At 46.3% G+C, this 22,247-nt stretch overlaps 1 protein-coding gene across 1 annotated transcript in view; it reads left to right on the top strand.

The window, feature by feature from the left end:
• Positions 1 to 22,247, top strand: part of LOC129834827 (insulin-like growth factor 1 receptor) — a gene marked incomplete at its 3' end in the record, with an annotated part of 119,229 nt that overhangs the window by 37,530 nt on the left and 59,452 nt on the right. Inside the window, 3 exon segments of the mRNA XM_055900127.1 lie at positions 3,194 to 3,338; positions 16,622 to 16,830; positions 20,134 to 20,260. Of these exon segments, the coding sequence (XP_055756102.1) occupies positions 3,194 to 3,338; positions 16,622 to 16,830; positions 20,134 to 20,260 (481 nt within the window).

Raw genomic sequence — 22,247 nt, forward strand, 5'->3', positions numbered from 1 at the left:
CTACCTGTTATAGTAGGGTATATTATTATATATAGCACTACCTGTTATAGTAGGGTATAGTATTATATATAGCACTACCTGTTATAGTAGGGTATATTATATATAGCACTACCTGTTATAGTAGGGTATATTATATATAGCACTACCTGTTATAGTAGGGTATATTATATATAGCACTACCTGTTATAGTAGGGTATATTATATATAGCACTACCTGTTATAGTAGGGTATATTATTATATATAGCACTACCTGTTATAGTAGGGTATATGATTATTATTATAGCACTACCTGTTATAGTAGGGTATATTATTATAGCACTACCTGTTATAGTAGGGTATATGATTATATATAGCACTACCTGTTATAGTAGGGTATATTATTATATATAGCACTACCTGTTATAGTAGGGTATATTATTATATATAGCACTACCTGTTATAGTAGGGTATATTATTATATATAGCACTACCTGTTATAGTAGGGTATATTATTATATATAGCACTACCTGTTATAGTAGGGTATATGATTATATATAGCACTACCTGTTATAGTAGGGTATATTATATATAGCACTACCTGTTATAGTAGGGTATATTATATATAGCACTACCTGTTATAGTAGGGTATATGATTATATATATAGCACTACCTGTTATAGTAGGGTATATGATTATATATATAGCACTACCTGTTATAGTAGGGTATATGATTATACATAGCACTACCTGTTATAGTAGGGTATATGATTATACATAGCACTACCTGTTATAGTAGGGTATATGATTATATATATAGCACTACCTGTTATAGTAGGGTATATGATTATACATAGCACTACCTGTTATAGTAGGGTATATGATTATACATAGCACTACCTGTTATAGTAGGGTATATGATTATTATTATAGCACTACCTGTTATAGTAGGGTATATGATTATTATTATAGCACTACCTGTTATAGTAGGGTATATGATTATATATAGCACTACCTGTTATAGTAGGGTATATAATATATAGCACTACCTGTTATAGTAGGGTATATTATTATAGATAGCACTACCTGTTATAGTAGGGTATATTATTATATATAGCACTACCTGTTATAGTAGGGTATATAATTATTATTATAGCACTACCTGTTATAGTAGGGTATATTATATATAGCACTACCTGTTATAGTAGGGTGTATATATATATATATATATATAGCACTACCTGTTATAGTAGGGTATATTATTATATATAGCACTACCTGTTATAGTAGGGTATATATATATATAGCACTACCTGTTATAGTAGGGTATATTATTATATATAGCACTACCTGTTATAGTAGGGTATATTATTATATATAGCACTACCTGTTATAGTAGGGTATATTATTATATATAGCACTACCTGTTATAGGTGGGTATATGATTATATATAGCACTACCTGTTATAGTAGGGTATATTATTATTATTATAGCACTACCTGTTATAGTAGGGTATATGATTATTATATATAGCACTACCTGTTATAGTAGGGTATATTATTATTATATATAGCACTACCTGTTATAGTAGGGTATATTATTATTATTATAGCACTACCTGTTATAGTAGGGTATATTATTATTATTATAGCACTACCTGTTATAGTAGGGTATATTATATAAAGTTGAAGCCGCAATTTTACATGCACCTTAGCCAAATACATTTAAACACAGTTTTCACAATTTCTGTCATTTGATCCTAGTAAAAATACCCTGTTTTAGGTCCGTTAGGTTCACCACTTTATTTTAAGAATGTGAAATGTCAGAATAATAGTAGAGAAAATTATTTATTTCCCCTCTAGAGAACAGTGACAGGCAACGATCCTAACTCCTCCTCCTCTCCTCCTCTAGAGAACAGTGATCCTAACTCCTCCTCTCCTCCTCTAGAGAACAGTGACAGGCAACGATCCTAACTCCTTCCTCTGTCTCCTCCTCTAGAGAACAGTGACAGGCAACGATCCTAACTCCTTCCTCTGTCTCCTCTCCTCCTCTAGAGAACAGTGACAGGCAACGATCCTAACTCCTCCTCTGTCTCCTCTCCTCCTCTAGAGAACAGTGACAGGCAACGATCCTAACTCCTCCTCTGTCTCCTCTAGAGAACAGTGATCCTAACTCCTCCTCTGTCTCCTCTCCTCCTCTAGAGAACAATGATCCTAACTCCTCCTCTGTCTCCTCTCCTCCTCTAGAGAACAGTGATCCTAACTCCTCCTCTGTCTCCTCTCCTCCTCTAGAGAACAGTGACAGGCAACGATCCTAACTCCTCCTCTGTCTCCTCTAGAGAACAGTGATCCTAACTCCTCCTCTCCTCCTCTAGAGAACAGTGACAGGCAACGATCCTAACTCCTCCTCTGTCTCCTCTAGAGAACAGTGATCCTAACTCCTCCTCTCCTCCTCTAGAGAACAGTGACAGGCAACGATCCTAACTCCTCCTCTGTCTCCTCTCCTCCTCTAGAGAACAGTGATCCTAACTCCTCCTCTGTCTCCTCTCCTCCTCTAGAGAACAGTGATCCTAACTCCTCCTCTCCTCCTCTAGAGAACAGTGACAGGCAACGATCCTAACTCCTCCTCTGTCTCCTCTAGAGAACAGTGATCCTAACTCCTCCTCTGTCTCCTCTCCTCCTCTAGAGAACAGTGACAGGCAACGATCCTAACTCCTCCTCTGTCTCCTCTCCTCCTCTAGAGAACAGTGATCCTAACTCCTCCTCTGTCTCCTCTCCTCCTCTAGAGAACAGTGATCCTAACTCCTTCCTCTGTCTCCTCTCCTCCTCTAGAGAACAGTGATCCTAACTCCTCCTCTCCTCCTCTAGAGAACAGTGACAGGCAATGATCCTAACTCCTCCTTTGTCTCCTCTCCTCCTCTAGAGAACAGTGATCCTAACTCCTTCCTCTGTCTCCTCTCCTCCTCTAGAGTACAGTGATCCTAACTCCTCCTCTGTCTCCTCTCCTCCTCTAGAGAACAGTGACAGGCAATGATCCTAACTCCTCCTCTGTCTCCTCTCCTCCTCTAGAGAACAGTGATCCTAACTCCTCCTCTGTCTCCTCTCCTCCTCTAGAGAACAGTGATCCTAACTCCTCCTCTGTCTCATCTCCTCCTCTAGAGAACAGTGACAGGCAACGATCCTAACTCCTTCCTCTGTCTCCTCTCCTCCTCTAGAGAACATCGTGTCTGAGCTGGAGAGTTTCATGGGATTGATCCAGACAGTGACGGGCTACGTGAGAATCAGACACTCTCAGACGCTGGGCTCCCTGTCCTTCCTCAAGAGCCTCCGCTACATCAATGGAGAGGATTTGATGGAGGAGTATGTTACCACACACATCTGTATTTATTATGGATCCCCATTAGTTCCTGTCAAGGCAGCAGCTACTCTTCCTGGGGTTTGTTATGGATCCCCATTAGTTCCTGCCAAGGCAGCAGCTACTCTTCCTGTGGTTTATTATGGATCCCCATTAGTTCCTGCCAAGGCAGCAGCTACTCTTCCTGGGGTTTATTATGGATCTCCATTAGTTCTTGCCAAGGCAGCAGCTACTCTTCCTGGGGTTTATTATGGATCCCCATTAGTTCCTGCCAAGGCAGCAGCTACTCTTCCTGGGGTTTATTATGGATCCCCATTAGTTCCTGTCAAGGCAGCAGCTACTCTTCCTGTGGTTTATTATGGATCCCCATTAGTTCCTGTCAAGGCAGCAGCTACTCTTCCTGGGGTTTATTATGGATCCCCATTAGTTCCTGTCAAGGCAGCAGCTACTCTTCCTGGGGTTTATTATGGATCCCCATTAGTTCCTGCCAAGGCAGCAGCTACTCTTCCTGGGGTTTATTATGGATCTCCATTAGTTCCTGCCAAGGCAGCAGCTACTCTTCCTGGGGTTTATTATGGATCCCCATTAGTTCCTGTCAAGGCAGCAGCTACTCTTCCTGGGGTTTATTATGGATCCCCATTAGTTCCTGTCAAGGCAGCAGCTACTCTTCCTGGGGTTTATTATGGATCCCCATTAGTTCCTGCCAAGGCAGCAGCTACTCTTCCTGGGGTTTATTATGGATCCCCATTAGTTCCTGTCAAGGCAGCAGCTACTCTTCCTGGGGTTTATTATGGATCCCCATTAGTTCCTGTCAAGGCAGCAGCTACTCTTCCTGGGGTTTATTATGGATCCCCATTAGTTCCTGTCAAGGCAGCAGCTACTCTTCCTGGGGTTTATTATGGATCTCCATTAGTTCCTGCCAAGGCAGCAGCTACTCTTCCTGGGGTTTATTATGGATCCCCATTAGCTGTAGCCAAGGCAGCAGCTACTCTTCCTGGGGTTTATTATAGATCCCCATTAGTTCCTGCCAAGGCAGCAGCTACTCTTCCTGGGGTTTATTATGGATCCCCATTAGTTCCTGCCAAGGCAGCAGCTACTCTTCCTGGGGTTTATTATGGATCCCCATTAGTTCCTGCCAAGGCAGCAGCTACTCTTCCTGGGGTTTATTATGGATCCCCATTAGTTCCTGCCAAGGCAGCAGCTACTCTTCCTGGGGTTTATTATGGACCCCCATTAGTTCCTGCCAAGGCAGCAGCTACTCTTCCTGGGGTTTATTATGGATCCCCATTAGTTCCTGTCAAGGCAGCAGCTACACTTCCTGGGGTTTATTATGAATCCCCATTTAGTTCCTGCCAAGGCAGAAGCTACTCTTCCTGGGGTTTATTATGGATCCCCATTAGTTCCTGTCAAGGCAGCAGCTACTCTTCCTGGGGTTTATTATGGATCCTCATTAGTTCCTGCCAAGGCAGCAGCTACTCTTCCTGGGGTTTATTATGGACCCCCATTAGTTCCTGCCAAGGCAGCAGCTACTCTTCCTGGGGTTTATTATGGATCCCCATTAGTTCCTGCCAAGGCAGCAGCTACTCTTCCTGGGGTTTATTATGGATCCCCATTAGTTCCTGCCAAGGCAGCAGCTACTCTTCCTGGGGTTTATTATGGATCCCCATTAGCTGTAGCCAAGGCAGCAGCTACTCTTCCTGGGGTTTATTATAGATCCCCATTAGTTCCTGCCAAGGCAGCAGCTACTCTTCCTGGGGTTTATTATGGATCCCCATTAGTTCCTGCCAAGGCAGCAGCTACTCTTCCTGGGGTTTATTATGGATCACCATTAGTTCCTGCCAAGGCAGCAGCTACTCTTCCTGGGGTTTATAATGGATCCCCATTAGTTCCTGCCAAGGCAGCAGCTACTCTTCCTGGGGTTTATTATGGATCCCCATTAGTTCCTGCCAAGGCAGCAGCTACTCTTCCTGGGGTTTATTATGGATCCCCATTAGTTCCTGTTTATGCAGCAGCTACTCTTCCTGGGGTTTATTATGGATCCCCATTAGTTCCTGCCAAGGCAGCAGCTACTCTTCCTGGGGTTTATTATGGATCCCCATTAGTTCCTGCCAAGGCAGCAGCTACTCTTCCTGGGGTTTATTATGGATCCCCATTAGTTCCTGTTTATGCAGCAGCTACTCTTCCTGGGGTTTATTATGGATCCCCATTAGTTCCTGCCAAGGCAGCAGCTACTCTTCCTGGGGTTTATTATGGATCCCCATTAGTTCCTGCCAAGGCAGCAGCTACTCTTCCTGGGGTTTATTATGGATCCCCATTAGTTCCTGCCAAGGCATCAGCTACTCTTCCTGGGGTTTATTATGGATCCCCATTAGTTCCTGCCAAGGCAGCAGCTACTCTTCCTGGGGTTTATTATGGATCCCCATTAGTTCCTGCCAAGGCAGCAGCTACTCTTCCTGGGGTTTATTATGGATCCCCATTAGTTCATGCCAAGGCAGTAGCTACTCTTCCTGGGGTTTATTATGGATCCCCAAAATTAAGGCAGTTGTACAATTTTAAAAACACAAATACATTCAATACATTTAAAATACATTCATAACAGATTTCACATGCGTGCCCTTAAATAATCCTTGTGTCTGTGCCTATGTTTGTGTTGCTTCACAGTCCCCGCTGTTCCATAAGGTGTATTTTGATGTTTTGTAAATCTGATTCTCCTGCTGCATCAGTTACCTGATGTGGAATAGAGTTCCATGTAGTCATGGCTCTATGTAGTACTTTGCACCTCCCATCTGGACTTGGTGACTGAAGAGACCTCTGGTGGCATGTCTTGTGGGGTACTGGTAGTTTGGGTCTGTCAGGACCAGCTCCCCACCCCTCTACATTCTGTCAGCTTTGTAAAGGAGGACCAGCTCCCCACCCCTCTACATTCTGTCAGCTTTGTAAAGGAGGTCCAGCTCCCCACCCCTCTACATTCTGTCAGCTTTGTAAAGGAGGACCAGCTCCCCACCCCTCTACATTCTGTCAGCTTTGTAAAGGAGGACCAGCTCCCCACCCCTCTACATTCTGTCAGCTTTGTAAAGGAGGACCAGCTCCCCACCCCTCTACATTCTGTCAGCTTTGTAAAGGAGGTCCAGCTCCCCACCCCTCTACATTCTGTCAGCTTTGTAAAGGAGGACCAGCTCCCCACCCCTCTACATTCTGTCAGCTTTGTAAAGGAGGACCAGCTCCCCACCCCTCTACATTCTGTCAGCTTTGTAAAGGAGGACCAGCTCCCCACCCCTCTACATTCTGTCAGCTTTGTAAAGGAGGACCAGCTCCCCACCCCTCTACATTCTGTCAGCTTTGTAAAGGAGGACCAGCTCCCCATCCCTCTACATTCTGTCAGCTTTGTAAAGCAGGACCAGCTCCACACCCCTCTACATTCTGTCAGCTTTGTAAAGGAGGACCAGCTCCCCATCCCTCTACATTCTGTCAGCTTTGTAAAGGAGGACCAGCTCCCCACCCCTCTACATTCTGTCAGCTTTGTAAAGGAGGACCAGCTCCCCACCCCTCTACATTCTGTCAGCTTTGTAATGGAGGACCAGGACCAGCTCCCCACCCCTCTACATTCTGTCAGCTTTGTAAAGGAGGACCAGCTCCCCACCCCTCTACATTCTGTCAGCTTTGTAAAGGAGGACCAGCTCCCCACCCCTCTACATTCTGTCAGCTTTGTAAAGGAGGACCAGCTCCCCACCCTTCTACATTCTTTCAGCTTTGTAAAGGAGGACCAGCTCCCCACCCCTCTACATTCTGTCAGCTTTGTAAAGGAGGGTCAGGACCAGCTCCCCACCCCTCTACATTCTGTCAGCTTTGTAAAGCAGGACCAGCTCCCCACCCCTCTACATTCTGTCAGCTTTGTAAAGGAGGACCAGCTCCCCACCCCTCTACATTCTGTCAGCTTTGTAAAGGAGGGGCAGGACCAGCTCCCCACCCCTCTACATTCTGTCAGCTTTGTAAAGGAGGGGCAGGACCAGCTCCCCACCCCTCTACATTCTGTCAGCTTTGTAAAGGAGGACCAGCTCCCCACCCCTCTTCATTCTGTCAGCTTTGTAAAGGAGGACCAGCTCCCCACCCCTCTACATTCTGTCAGCTTTGTAAAGGAGGACCAGCCCCCCACCCCTCTACATTCTGTCAGCTTTGTAAAGGAGGACCAGCTCCCCACCCCTCTACATTCTGTCAGCTTTGTAAAGGAGGACCAGCTCCCCACCCCTCTACATTCTGTCAGCTTTGTAAAGGAGGACCAGCTCCCCACCCCTCTACATTCTGTCAGCTTTGTAAAGGAGGACCAGCTCCCCACCCCTCTACATTCTGTCAGCTTTGTAAAGCAGGACCAGCTCCCCACCCCTCTACATTCTGTCAGCTTTGTAAAGCAGGACCAGCTCCCCACCCCTCTACATTCTGTCAGCTTTGTAAAGGAGGACCAGCTCCCCACCCCTCTACATTCTGTCAGCTTTGTAAAGGAGGACCAGCTCCCCACCCCTCTACATTCTGTCAGCTTTGTAAAGGAGGACCAGGACCAGCTCCACACCCCTCTACATTCTGTCAGCTTTGTAAAGGAGGACCAGCTCCACACCACTCTACATTCTGTCAGCTTTGTAAAGGAGGACCAGCTCCCCACCCCTCTACATTCTGTCAGCTTTGTAAAGGAGGACCAGCTCCCCACCCCTCTACATTCTGTCAGCTTTGTAATGGAGGACCAGGACCAGCTCCCCACCCCTCTACATTCTGTCAGCTTTGTAAAGGAGGACCAGCTCCCCACCCCTCTACATTCTGTCAGCTTTGTAAAGGAGGACCAGGACCAGCTCCCCACCCCTCTACATTCTGTCAGCTTTGTAAAGGAGGACCAGCTCCCCACCCCTCTACATTCTGTCAGCTTTGTAATGGAGGACCAGGACCAGCTCCCCACCCCTCTACATTCTGTCAGCTTTGTAAAGGAGGACCAGCTCCCCACCCCTCTACATTCTGTCAGCTTTGTAAAGGAGGACCAGGACCAGCTCCCCACCCCTCTACATTCTGTCAGCTTTGTAAAGGAGGACCAGCTCCCCACCCCTCTACATTCTGTCAGCTTTGTAATGGAGGACCAGGACCAGCTCCCCACCCCTCTACATTCTGTCAGCTTTGTAATGGAGGACCAGGACCAGCTCCCCACCCCTCTACATTCTGTCAGCTTTGTAAAGGAGGACCAGCTCCCCACCCCTCTACATTCTGTCAGCTTTGTAAAGGAGGACCAGCTCCACACCCCTCTACATTCTGTCAGCTTTGTAAAGGAGGACCAGCTCCCCACCCCTCTACATTCAGTCAGCTTTGTAAAGGAGGACCAGCTCCCCACCCCTCTACATTCTGTCAGCTTTGTAAAGGAGGACCAGCTCCCCATCCCTCTACATTCTGTCAGCTTTGTAAAGGAGGACCAGCTCCCCATCCCTCTACATTCTGTCAGCTTTGTAAAGCAGGATCAGGACCAGCTCCCCACCCCTCTACATTCTGTCAGCTTTGTAAAGGCGGACCAGCTCCACACCCCTCTACATTCTGTCAGCTTTGTAAAGCAGGACCAGCTCCACACCCCTCTACATTCTGTCAGCTTTGTAAAGCAGGACCAGCTCCACACCCCTCTACATTCTGTCAGCTTTGTAAAGCAGGACCAGCTCCCCACCCCTCTACATTCTGTCAGCTTTGTAAAGGAGGACCAGCTCCCCACCCCTCTACATTCTGTCAGCTTTGTAAAGGAGGACCAGCTCCCCACCCCTCTACATTCTGTCAGCTTTGTAAAGGAGGACCAGCTCCCCACCCCTCTACATTCTGTCAGCTTTGTAAAGGAGGACCAGCTCCCCATCCCTCTACATTCTGTCAGCTTTGTAAAGGCGGACCAGCTCCACACCCCTCTACATTCTGTCAGCTTTGTAAAGGAGGATCGGGACCAGCTCCCCACCCCTCTACTTTCTGTTAGCTTTGTAAAGGAGGACCGGGACCAGCTCCACACCCCTCTACATTCTGTCAGCTTTGTAAAGGAGGACCAGCTCCCCACCCCTCTACATTCTGCCAGCTTTGTAAAGGAGGTCCAGCTCCACACCCCTCTACATTCTGCCAGCTTTGGCAAAGGAGGACCAGCTCCCCACCCCTCTACATTCTGTCAGCTTTGGTAAAGGACCAGCTCCCCACCCCTCTACATTCTGTCAGCTTTGTAAAGGAGGACCAGCTCCCCACCCCTCTACATTCTGTCAGCTTTGTAAAGGAGGACCAGCTCCACACCCCTCTACATTCTGTCAGCTTTGTAAAGGAGGTCCAGCTCCACACCCTCTACATTCTGTCAGCTTTGGTAAAGGAGGACCAGCTCCCCACCCCTCTACATTCTGTCAGCTTTGTAAAGGAGGACCAGCTCCCCACCACTCTACATTCTGTCAGCTTTGTAAAGGAGGACCAGCTCCCCACCCCTCTACATTCTGTCAGCTTTGTAAAGGAGGACCAGGACCAGCTCCACACCCCTCTACATTCTGTCAGCTTTGTAAAGGAGGACCATCTCCACACCACTCTACATTCTGTCAGCTTTGTAAAGGAGGACCAGCTCCCCACCCCTCTACATTCTGTCAGCTTTGTAAAGGAGGACCAGCTCCCCACCCCTCTACATTCTGTCAGCTTTGTAATGGAGGACCAGGACCAGCTCCCCACCCCTCTACATTCTGTCAGCTTTGTAAAGGAGGACCAGCTCCCCACCCCTCTACATTCTGTCAGCTTTGTAAAGGAGGACCAGGACCAGCTCCCCACCCCTCTACATTCTGTCAGCTTTGTAAAGGAGGACCAGCTCCCCACCCCTCTACATTCTGTCAGCTTTGTAATGGAGGACCAGGACCAGCTCCCCACCCCTCTACATTCTGTCAGCTTTGTAAAGCAGGACCAGCTCCCCACCCCTCTACATTCTGTCAGCTTTGTAAAGCAGGACCAGCTCCCCACCCCTCTACATTCTGTCAGCTTTGTAAAGGAGGACCAGCTCCCCACCCCTCTACATTCTGTCAACTTTTCTAATGGAGGACCAGCTCCCCACCCCTCTACATTCTGTCAGCTTTGTAAAGGAGGACCAGCTCCCCATCCCTCTACATTCTGTCAGCTTTGTAAAGGAGGACCAGCTCCCCATCCCTCTACATTCTGTCAGCTTTGTAAAGCAGGATCAGGACCAGCTCCCCACCCCTCTACATTCTGTCAGCTTTGTAAAGCAGGACCAGCTCCACACCCCTCTACATTCTGTCAGGTTTGTAAAGCAGGACCAGCTCCCCACCCCTCTACATTCTGTCAGCTTTGTAAAGCAGGACCAGCTCCCCACCCCTCTACATTCTGTCAGCTTTGTAAAGCAGGACCAGCTCCCCACCCCTCTACATTCTGTCAGCTTTGTAAAGGAGGACCAGCTCCCCACCCCTCTACATTCTGTCAGCTTTGTAAAGGCGGACCAGCTCCACACCCCTCTACATTCTGTCAGCTTTGTAAAGGAGGACCAGCTCCCCATCCCTCTACATTCTGTCAGCTTTGTAAAGGAGGACCAGCTCCCCACCCCTCTACATTCTGTCAGCTTTGTAAAGGCGGACCAGCTCCACACCCCTCTACATTCTGTCAGCTTTGTAAAGGAGGATCGGGACCAGCTCCCCACCCCTCTACTTTCTGTTAGCTTTGTAAAGGAGGACCGGGACCAGCTCCACACCCCTCTACATTCTGTCAGCTTTGTAAAGGAGGACCAGCTCCCCACCCCTCTACATTCTGTCAGCTTTGTAAAGGAGGACCAGCTCCCCACCCCTCTACATTCTGTCAGCTTTGTAAAGGAGGACCAGCTCCCCACCCCTCTACATTCTGTCAGCTTTGGTAAAGGAGGACCAGCTCCCCACCCCTCTACATTCTGTCAGCTTTGTAAAGGAGGACCAGCTCCCCACCCCCTACATTCTGTCAGCTTTGTAAAGGAGGACCAGCTCCCCACCCCTCTACATTCTGTCAGCTTTGTAAAGGAGGACCAGCTCCCCACCCCTCTACATTCTGTCAGCTTTGTAAAGGAGGACCAGCTCCCCATCCCTCTACATTCTGTCAGCTTTGTAAAGGAGGACCAGCTCCCCACCCCTCTACATTCTGTCAGCTTTGTAAAGGAGGATCGGGACCAGCTCCCCACCCCTCTACTTTCTGTTAGCTTTGTAAAGGAGGACCGGGACCAGCTCCACACCCCTCTACATTCTGTCAGCTTTGTAAAGGAGGACCAGCTCCCCACCCCTCTACATTCTGCCAGCTTTGTAAAGGAGGTCCAGCTCCACACCCATCTACATTCTGCCAGCTTTGGTAAAGGAGGACCAGCTCCCCACCCCTCTACATTCTGTCAGCTTTGGTAAAGGAGGACCAGCTCCCCACCCCTCTACATTCTGTCAGCTTTGTAAAGGAGGACCAGCTCCCCACCCCTCTACATTCTGTCAGCTTTGTAAAGGAGGTCCAGCTCCACACCCCTCTACATTCTGTCAGCTTTGTAAAGGAGGACCAGCTCCCCACCCCTCTACATTCTGTCAGCTTTGTAAAGGAGGACCAGCTCCCCACCCCTCTACATTCTGTCAGCTTTGTAAAGGAGGACCAGCTCCCCACCCCTCTACATTCTGTCAGCTTTGTAAAGGAGGACCAGCTCCCCATCCCTCTACATTCTGTCAGCTTTGTAAAGGAGGACCAGCTCCTTTACAAAGTTGGATCTGCCAGGTCGTTGCTTTACATTAGAACGTGTTCTCAACCCTCCTCTCCCCTGTAACTATTCCCCAGGTCGTTGCTTTACATTAGAACGTGTTCTCAACCCTCCTCTCCCCTGTAACTATTCCCCAGGTCGTTGCTTTACATCAGAACGTGTTCTCAACCCTCCTCTCCCCTGTAACTATTCCCCAGGTCGTTGCTTTACATTAGAACGTGTTCTCAACTTGTGAAAAAAATCCCTTGTTGCTGTCGTCATATTGCCTCTGATTCAACTGTAAACCACAGCAGCAACATGTGTTGGTTTGGATGAGTTGGATCTGCCAGTACAGGTCTTAGATAGTATGACCTTGCTTTTTCTGCGAATGGGCCACCTCAACCTCACTGAGCAAACGGAAAGTTTTCAAAAATGGCATCCGAGGTCATGAGAGGGCCTTGGCATAACTCCCACCTCTCCTCACCCGTCCTCCCCCTCTCCACTTCCCCTCGGCCTTGTCTCTGTCTGATTAGAAAGTTATCCGCTCCAGATTTGTTCTGTCCAAGGCTCACTGCATTCCTGCCATTCCTGAGTCCTCACGGAACTAAAGGGGTTGAAGTTGTATTGTTCTACTGTCCATCTCCTCTCTCATTATCTCTGTCTTCTCTCCCTGTTTGGCCCTGTTAAAACCTGTTCATCTCCTCTCTCATTATCTCTGTCTTCTCTCCCTGTCTGGCCCTGTTAAAATCTGTTCATCTCCTCTCTCATTATCTCTGTCTTCTCTCCCTGTTTGGCCCTGTTAAAATCTGTCACTCTCCTCTCTCATTATCTCTGTCTTCTCTCCCTGTTTGGCCCTGTTAAAATCTGTTCATCTCCTCTCTCATTATCTCTGTCTTCTCTCCCTGTCTGGCCCTGTTAAAATCTGTTCATCTCCTCTCTCATTATCTCTGTCTTCTCTCCCTGTTTGGCCCTGTTAAAATCTGTTCATCTCCTCTCTCATTTTCTGTCTTCTCGCCCTGTTTGGCCCTGTTAAAATCTGTTCATCTCCTCTCTCATTTTCTGTCTTCTCGCCCTGTTTGGCCCTGTTAAAATCTGTTCATCTCCTCTCTCATTATCTCTGTCTTCTCTCCCTGTTTGGCCCTGTTAAAATCTGTCACTCTCCTCTCTCATTATCTCTGTCTTCTCTCCCTGTTTGGCCCTGTTAAAATCTGTTCATCTCCTCTCTCATTTTCTGTCTTCTCTCCCTGTTTGTCCCTGTTAAAATCTGTTCATCTCCTCTCTCATTATCTCTGTCTTCTCTCCCTGTTTGGCCCTGTTAAAATCTGTTCATCTCCTCTCTCATTTTCTGTCTTCTCTCCCTGTCTGGCCCTGTTAAAATCTGTTCATCTCCTCTCTCATTATCTCTGTCTTCTCTCCCTGTTTGGCCCTGTTAAAATCTGTTCATCTCCTCTCTCATTTTCTGTCTTCTCTCCCTGTTTGGCCCTGTTAAAATCTGTTCATCTCCTCTCTCATTTTCTGTCTTCTCTCCCTGTTTGGCCCTGTTAAAATCTGTTCATCTCCTCTCTCTTCTCTCCCTGTTTGGCCCTGTTAAAATCTGTTCATCTCCTCTCTCATTATCTCTGTCTTCTCTCCCTGTTTGGCCCTGTTAAAATCTGTTCATCTCCTCTCTCATTTTCTGTCTTCTCTCCCTGTTTGGCCCTGTTAAAATCTGTTCATCTCCTCTCTCATTTTCTGTCTTCTCTCCCTGTTTGGCCCTGTTAAAATCTGTCCATCTCCTCTCTCATTATCTCTGTCTTCTCTCCCTGTTTGGCCCTGTTAAAATCTGTTCATCTCCTCTCTCATTATCTCTGTCTTCTCTCCCTGTTTGGCCCTGTTAAAACCTGTCCATCTCCTCTCATTATCTCTGTCTTCCAGTTTCAACTCTTCTGCCTGCGGTTATGGAACCGCCACCTGTCCCAGACCTGTTGTTTTTCAACTCTTAATGATCAGCTATGAAAAGCCAACTGAAAATTATTCATGATTATTATTTGACCATGCTTGTCACTTATGAACATTTTTGAACATCTTGGCATAGTTCTGTTATAATCTCCACCCGGCACAGCCAGAAGAGGACTGGCCACCCCTCATAGCCTGGTTCCTCTCTAGGTTTCTTCCTAGGTTTTGGCCTTTCTAGGGAGTTTTTCCTAGCCACCGTGCTTCTACACCTGCATTCTAGCTGTTTGGGGTTTTAGGCTGGGTTTCTGTACAGCACTTCGAGATATTATCTGATGTACGAAGGGCTATATAAAATAAAATTGATTGATTCTCTCCCTGTTTGGCCCTGTTAAAATCTGTCCATCTCCTCTCATTATCTCTCTCTTCTCTCCCTGTTTGCCCTGTTAAAATCTGTCCATCTCATCTCTGTCTTCTCTCCCTGTTTGGCCCTGTTAAAATCTGTTAATCTCCTCTCATCTCTGTCTTCTCTCCCTGTTTGGCCCTGTTAAAATCTGTCACTCTCCTCTCTCATTATCTCTGTCTTCTCTCCCTGTTTGGCCCTGTTAAAATCTGTTCATCTCCTCTCTCATTTTCTGTCTTCTCTCCCTGTTTGTCCCTGTTAAAATCTGTTCATCTCCTCTCTCATTATCTCTGTCTTCTCTCCCTGTTTGGCCCTGTTAAAATCTGTTCATCTCCTCTCTCATTTTCTGTCTTCTCTCCCTGTTTGGCCCTGTTAAAATCTGTTCATCTCCTCTCTCATTTTCTGCCTTCTCTCCCTGTTTGGCTCTGTTAAAATCTGTTCATCTCCTCTCTCTTCTCTCCCTGTTTGGCCCTGTTAAAATCTGTTCATCTCCTCTCTCATTTTCTGTCTTCTCTCCCTGTTTGGCCCTGTTAAAATCTGTCCATCTCCTCTCTCATTATCTCTGTCTTCTCTCCCTGTTTGGCCCTGTTAAAATCTGTTCATCTCCTCTCTCATTATCTCTGTCTTCTCTCCCTGTTTGGCCCTGTTAAAACCTGTCCATCTCCTCTCATTATCTCTGTCTTCCAGTTTCAGCTGTTCTGCCTGCGGTTATGGAACCGCCACCTGTCCCAGACCTGTTGTTTTTCAACTCTTAATGATCAGCTATGAAAAGCCAACTGAAAATTATTCATGATTATTATTTGACCATGCTTGTCACTTATGAACATTTTTGAACATCTTGGCATAGTTCTGTTATAATCTCCACCCGGCACAGCCAGAAGAGGACTGGCCACCCCTCATAGCCTGGTTCCTCTCTAGGTTTCTTCCTAGGTTTTGGCCTTTCTAGGGAGTTTTTCCTAGCCACCGTGCTTCTACACCTGCATTCTAGCTGTTTGGGGTTTTAGGCTGGGTTTCTGTACAGCACTTCGAGATATTATCTGATGTACGAAGGGCTATATAAAATAAAATTGATTGATTCTCTCCCTGTTTGGCCCTGTTAAAATCTGTCTATCTCCTCTCTCATTATCTCTGTCTTCTCTCCCTGTTTGGCCCTGTTAAAACCTGTCCATCTCCTCTCATTATCTCTCTCTTCTCTCCCTGTTTGCCCTGTTAAAATCTGTCCATCTCATCTCTGTCTTCTCTCCCTGTTTGGCCCTGTTAAAATCTGTTAATCTCCTCTCATCTCTGTCTTCTCTCCCTGTTTGGCCCTGTTAAAATCTGTTCATCTCCTCTCATTATCTCTGTCTTCTCTCCCTGTTTGGCCCTGTTAAAACCTGTCCATCTCCTCTCATTATCTCTGTCTTCTCTCCCTGTTTGGCCCTGTTAAAATCTGTCCATCTCATCTCTGTCTTCTCTCCCTGTTTGGCCCTGTTAAAATCTGTTAATCTCCTCTCATCTCTGTCTTCTCTCCCTGTTTGGCCCTGTTAAAATCTGTTCATCTCCTCTCATTATCTCTGTCTTCTCTCCCTGTTTGGCCCTGTTAAAACCTGTCCATCTCCTCTCATTATCTCTGTCTTCTCTCCCTGTTTGGCCCTGTTAAAATCTGTCCATCTCATCTCTGTCTTCTCTCCCTGTTTGGCCCTGTTAAAATCTGTTCATCTCCTCTCATTATCTCTGTCTTCTCTCCCTGTTTGGCCCTGTTAAAATCTGTCCATCTCATCTCTGTCTTCTCTCCCTGTTTGGCCCTGTTAAAATCTGTTAATCTCCTCTCATCTCTGTCTTCTCTCCCTGTTTGGCCCTGTTAAAATCTGTTAATCTCCTCTCATCTCTGTCTTCTCTCCCTGTTTGGCCCTGTTAAAACCTGTCCACCAAAGCAGACTGAGGGATAGTGTGGTGGTGACCATCTGAATGTTACCACAGACTGCAGTACATTTTAAAGACAGGTGATATTTCTGTTTATACTGTTGGTGACTCCCTGTTCTTTCCTCTCTCTCTCCCTCCCCATCTCTACCTCTCTCTACCTCCCCATCTCTACCTCTCTCTACCTCCCCATCTCTACCTCCCCATCTCTACCTCTCTCTCTCTACCTCTCTCTCTCTACCTCTCTCTCTCTACCTCTCTCTCTCTACCCCTCTCTCTCTCTACCCCTCTCTCTCTCTACCCCCTCTCTCTCTACCCCTCTCTCCTCTTCCCCCCCCCAATCCCCTCAGCATGTATGCGTTCCATGCAGTAGACAATCAGCACCTCCAGTTCCTGTGGGATTGGACCCAGCACAACCTGACCATCCGGGCCGGGAAACTGTTCTTCCGATCCAACCCTAAACTCTGCATGTCTGAGATCCGGAAGATGTGGCAGAAGACGGGCATCACAGAGAAGTTTGAAGACGACGACTTCAGGAACAACGGAGACCGAGCTAGCTGTACGATACTTAATGTTATACTGTCCTATACGGAGACCGAGCTAGCTGTACGATACGTAATGTTATACTGTCCTATACGGAGACCGAGCTAGCTGTACGATACTTAATGTTATACTGTCCTATACGGAGACCGAGCTAGCTGTACGATACTTAATGTTATACTGTCCTATACGGAGACCGAGCTAGCTGTACGATACTTAATGTTATACTGTCCTATACGGAGACCGAGCTAGCTGTACGATACTTAATGTTATACTGTCCTATACGGAGACCGAGCTAGCTGTACGATACTTAATATTATACTGTCCTATACGGAGACCGAGCTAGCTGTACGATACTTAATGTTATACTGTCCTATACGGAGACCGAGCTAGCTGTACGATACTTAATGTTATACTGTCCTATACGGAGACCGAGCTAGCTGTACGATACTTAATGTTATACTGTCCTATACGGAGACCGAGCTAGCTGTACGATACTTAATATTATACTGTCCTATACGGAGACCGAGCTAGCTGTACGATACTTAATGTTATACTGTCCTATACGGAGACCGAGCTAGCTGTACGATACTTAATGTTATACTGTCCTATACGGAGACCGAGCTAGCTGTACGATACTTAATGTTATACTGTCCTATACGGAGACCGAGCTAGCTGTACGATACTTAATGTTATACTGTCCTATACGGAGACCGAGCTAGCTGTACGATACTTAATGTTATACTGTCCTATACAGAGACCGAGCTAGCTGTACGATACTTAATGTTATACTGTCCTATACGGAGACCGAGCTAGCTGTACGATACTTAATGTTATACTGTCCTATACGGAGACCGAGCTAGCTGTACGATACTTAATGTTATACTGTCCTATACGGAGACCGAGCTAGCTGTACGATACTTTATGTTATACTGTACTATACGGAGACCGAGCTAGCTGTACGATACTTAATGTTATACTGTCCTATACGGAGACCGAGCTAGCTGTACGATACTTAATGTTATACTGTCCTATACGGAGACCGAGCTAGCTGTACGATACTTAATGTTATACTGTCCTATACGGAGACCGAGCTAGCTGTACGATACTTAATGTTATACTGTCCTATACAGAGACCGAGCTAGCTGTACGATACTTAATGTTATACTGTCCTATACGGAGACCGAGCTAGCTGTACGATACTTAATGTTATACTGTCCTATACGGAGACCGAGCTAGCTGTACGATACTTAATGTTATACTGCCCTATACAGAGACCGAGCTAGCTGTACGATACTTAATGTTATACTGTCCTATACGGAGACCGAGCTAGCTGTACGATACTTAATGTTATACTGTCCTATACAGAGACCGAGCTAGCTGTACGATACTTAATGTTATACTGTCCTATACGGAGACCGAGCTAGCTGTACGATACTTAATGTTATACTGTCCTATACGGAGACCGAGCTAGCTGTACGATACTTAATGTTATACTGTCCTATACGGAGACCGAGCTAGCTGTACGATACTTAATGTTATACTGTCCTATACGGAGACCGAGCTAGCTGTACGATACTTAATGTTATACTGTACTATACAGGTCTATGAATCTATACTTTATATTATACTATACAGTTCTATGATATTATATATTATACTATACAGTGCTATGATATTATATATTATACTATACAGTTCTATGATACTATATATTATACTATACAGTTCTATGATACTATATATTATACTATACAGTTCTATGATATTATATATTATACTATACAGTTCTATGATACTATATATTATACTATACAGTTCTATGATACTATATATTATACTATACAGTTCTATGATACTATACTTTATTATACTATACAGCTCTATGATACTATACTATACAGTTCTATGATATTATATATTATACTATACAGTGCTATGATATTATATATTATACTATACAGTGCTATGATACTATATATTATACTATACAGTTCTATGATACTATATATTATACTATACAGTTCTATGATACTATATATTATACTATACAGTTCTATGATACTATATATTATACTATACAGTTCTATGATACTTTATTATACTATACAGTTCTATGATACTTTATTATACTATACAGTTCTATGATATTATATATTATACTATACAGTTCTATGATACTATACTTTATATTATACATTTTTAGTTACTACATATAGTACCAGTCAAGTTTGGACACCTACTCATTCAAGGGTTTTTCTTTATTTTAGCTATTTTCTACATTGTAGGATAATAGTGACGACATCAACGCTATGAAATAACACATATGGAATCATGTAGTAACTAAAAAAGTGTTAAACTGATCAAAATGTCATGCATGTCAATGTCATGGGCTGGTTTGATCTCACCACTGAGACAATGTAATGGGCTGGTTTGATCTCACCACTGAGACAATGTAATGGGCTGGTTTGATCTCACCACTGAGACGATGTAACGGGCTGGTTTGATCTCACCACTGAGACGATGTAATGGGCTGGTTTGATCTCACCACTGAGACGATGTAATGGGCTGGTTTGATCTCAACACTGAGACAATGTAATGGGCTGGTTTGATCTCACCACTGAGACAATGTAATGGGCTGGTTTGATCTCACCACTGAGACGATGTAACGGGCTGGTTTGATCTCACCACTGAGACAATGTAATGGGCTGGTTTGATCTCAACACTGAGACAATGTAATGGGCTGGTTTGATCTCACCACTGAGACAATGTAACGGGCTGGTTTGATCTCAACACTGAGACGATGTAACGGGCTGGTTTGATCTCACCACTGAGACGATGTAATGGGCTGGTTTGATCTCACCACTGAGACGATGTAATGGGCTGGTTTGATCTCACCACAGACGATGTAACGGGCTGGTTTGATCTCACCACTGAGACGATGTAACGGGCTGGTTTGATCTCACCACTGAGACGATGTAACGGGCTGGTTTGATCTCACCACTGAGACGATGTAACGGGATGGTTTGATCTCACCACTGAGACAATGTAATGGGCTGGTTTGATCTCACCACTGAGACGATGTAACGGGCTGGTTTGATCTCAACACTGAGACAATGTAATGGGCTGGTTTGATCTCACCACTGAGACGATGTAATGGGCTGGTTTGATCTCACCACTGAGACGATGTAATGGGATGGTTTGATCTCAACACTGTGTAAGTTGTGTGATTGGTTGTGTTTTCCAGGTGAGCTGACTGTGGTTGTGATTGTTTGCCAGGTGAACCGGCTGTGTAAGTTGTGTGATTGGTTGTGTTCACCAGGTGAGAGTAAGATCCTGCGGTTCAAGTCCAACAGTACGATGTCTAACCGTATCAAAGTGACCTGGCAGCGCTACAGACCCCCAGACTATAGAGACCTCATCTCATTCATACTATACTACAAGGAGGCGTAAGTTACTCTGCAGTCAGTCTCTCTACTTCCTCTACATCCTAGAACATCCTCTAACCCATCAGTCTGTCTCTACTTCCTCTATATCCTAGAACATCCTCTAACCCATCAGTCTGTCTGTTCTTCCTCTATATCCTAGAACATCCTCTAACCCATCAGTCTCTCTACTTCCTCTCATCCTCTAACCCATCAGTATGTCTCTACTTCCTCTCATCCTCTAACCCACCAGTCTCTCTACTTCCTCTCATCCTCTAACCCATCAGTCTCTCTACTTCCTCTCATCCTCTAACCCATCAGTCTCTCTACTTCCTCTCATCCTCTAACCCATCAGTCTCTCTACTTCCTCTCATCCTCTAACCCATCAGTATGTCTCTACTTCCTCTCATCCTCTAACCCACCAGTCTCTCTACTTCCTCTCATCCTCTAACCCATCAGTCTCTCTACTTCCTCTCATCCTCTAACCCATCAGTCTCTCTACTTCCTCTCATCCTCTAACCCATCAGTCTCTCTACTTCCTCTCATCCTCTAACCCATCAGTATGTCTCTACTTCCTCTCATCCTCTAACCCACCAGTCTCTCTACTTCCTCTCATCCTCTAACCCATCAGTCTCTCTACTTCCTCTCATCCTCTAACCCATCAGTCTCTCTACTTCCTCTCATCCTCTAACCCATCAGTCTCTCTACTTCCTCTCATCCTCTAACCCATCAGTATGTCTCTACTTCCTCTCATCCTCTAACCCACCAGTCTCTCTACTTCCTCTCATCCTCTAACCCATCAGTCTCTCTACTTCCTCTCATCCTCTAACCCATCAGTCTCTCTACTTCCTCTCATCCTCTAACCCATCAGTCTCTCTACTTCCTCTCATCCTCTAACCCATGTGTCTCCCTCTCCTCCAGTGCGTACCAGAACATCCTCTAACCCATCAGTCTCCTCTCCTCCAGTGCGTACCAGAACATCCTCTAACCCATGTGTCTCCCTCTCCTCCAGTGCGTACCAGAACATCCTCTAACCCATCAGTCCCTCTCCTCCAGTGCGTACCAGAACATCCTCTAACCCATGTGTCTCCCTCTCCTCCAGTGCGTACCAGAACATCCTCTAACCCATCAGTCTCCTCTCCTCCAGTGCGTACCAGAACATCCTCTAACCCATCAGTCTCCTCTCCTCCAGTGCGTACCAGAACATCCTCTAACCCATGTGTCTCCTCTCCTCCAGTGCGTACCAGAACATCCTCTAACCCATGTGTCTCCCTCTCCTCCAGTGCGTACCAGAACATCCTCTAACCCATCAGTCTCCCTCTCCTCCAGTGCGTACCAGAACATCCTCTAACCCATGTGTCTCCCTCTCCTCCAGTGCGTACCAGAACATCCTCTAACCCATCAGTCTCCTCTCCTCCAGTGCGTACCAGAACATCCTCTAACCCATGTGTCCCCCTCTCCTCCAGTGCGTACCAGAACATCCTCTAACCCATGTGTCTCCCTCTCCTCCAGTGCGTACCAGAACATCCTCTAACCCATCAGTCTCCTCTCCTCCAGTACGTACCAGAACATCCTCTAACCCATGTGTCTCCCTCTCCTCCAGTGCGTACCAGAACATCCTCTAACCCATCAGTCTCCTCTCCTCCAGTACGTACCAGAACATCCTCTAACCCATGTGTCTCCCTCTCCTCCAGTGCGTACCAGAACATCCTCTAACCCATGTGTCTCCCTCTCCTCCAGTGCGTACCAGAACATCCTCTAACCCATGTGTCTCCTCTCCTCCAGTGCGTACCAGAACATCCTCTAACCCATGTGTCTCCTCTCCTCCAGTGCGTACCAGAACATCCTCTAACCCATGTGTCTCCCTCTCCTCCAGTGCGTACCAGAACATCCTCTAACCCATGTGTCCCCCTCTCCTCCAGTGCGTACCAGAACATCCTCTAACCCATCAGTCTCCTCTCCTCCAGTGCGTACCAGAACATCCTCTAACCCATGTGTCTCCTCTCCTCCA

This window comes from Salvelinus fontinalis, chromosome 35 (assembly GCF_029448725.1).
Source record: "Salvelinus fontinalis isolate EN_2023a chromosome 35, ASM2944872v1, whole genome shotgun sequence".
Classification (NCBI taxonomy): Eukaryota; Metazoa; Chordata; class Actinopteri; order Salmoniformes; family Salmonidae; genus Salvelinus; species Salvelinus fontinalis.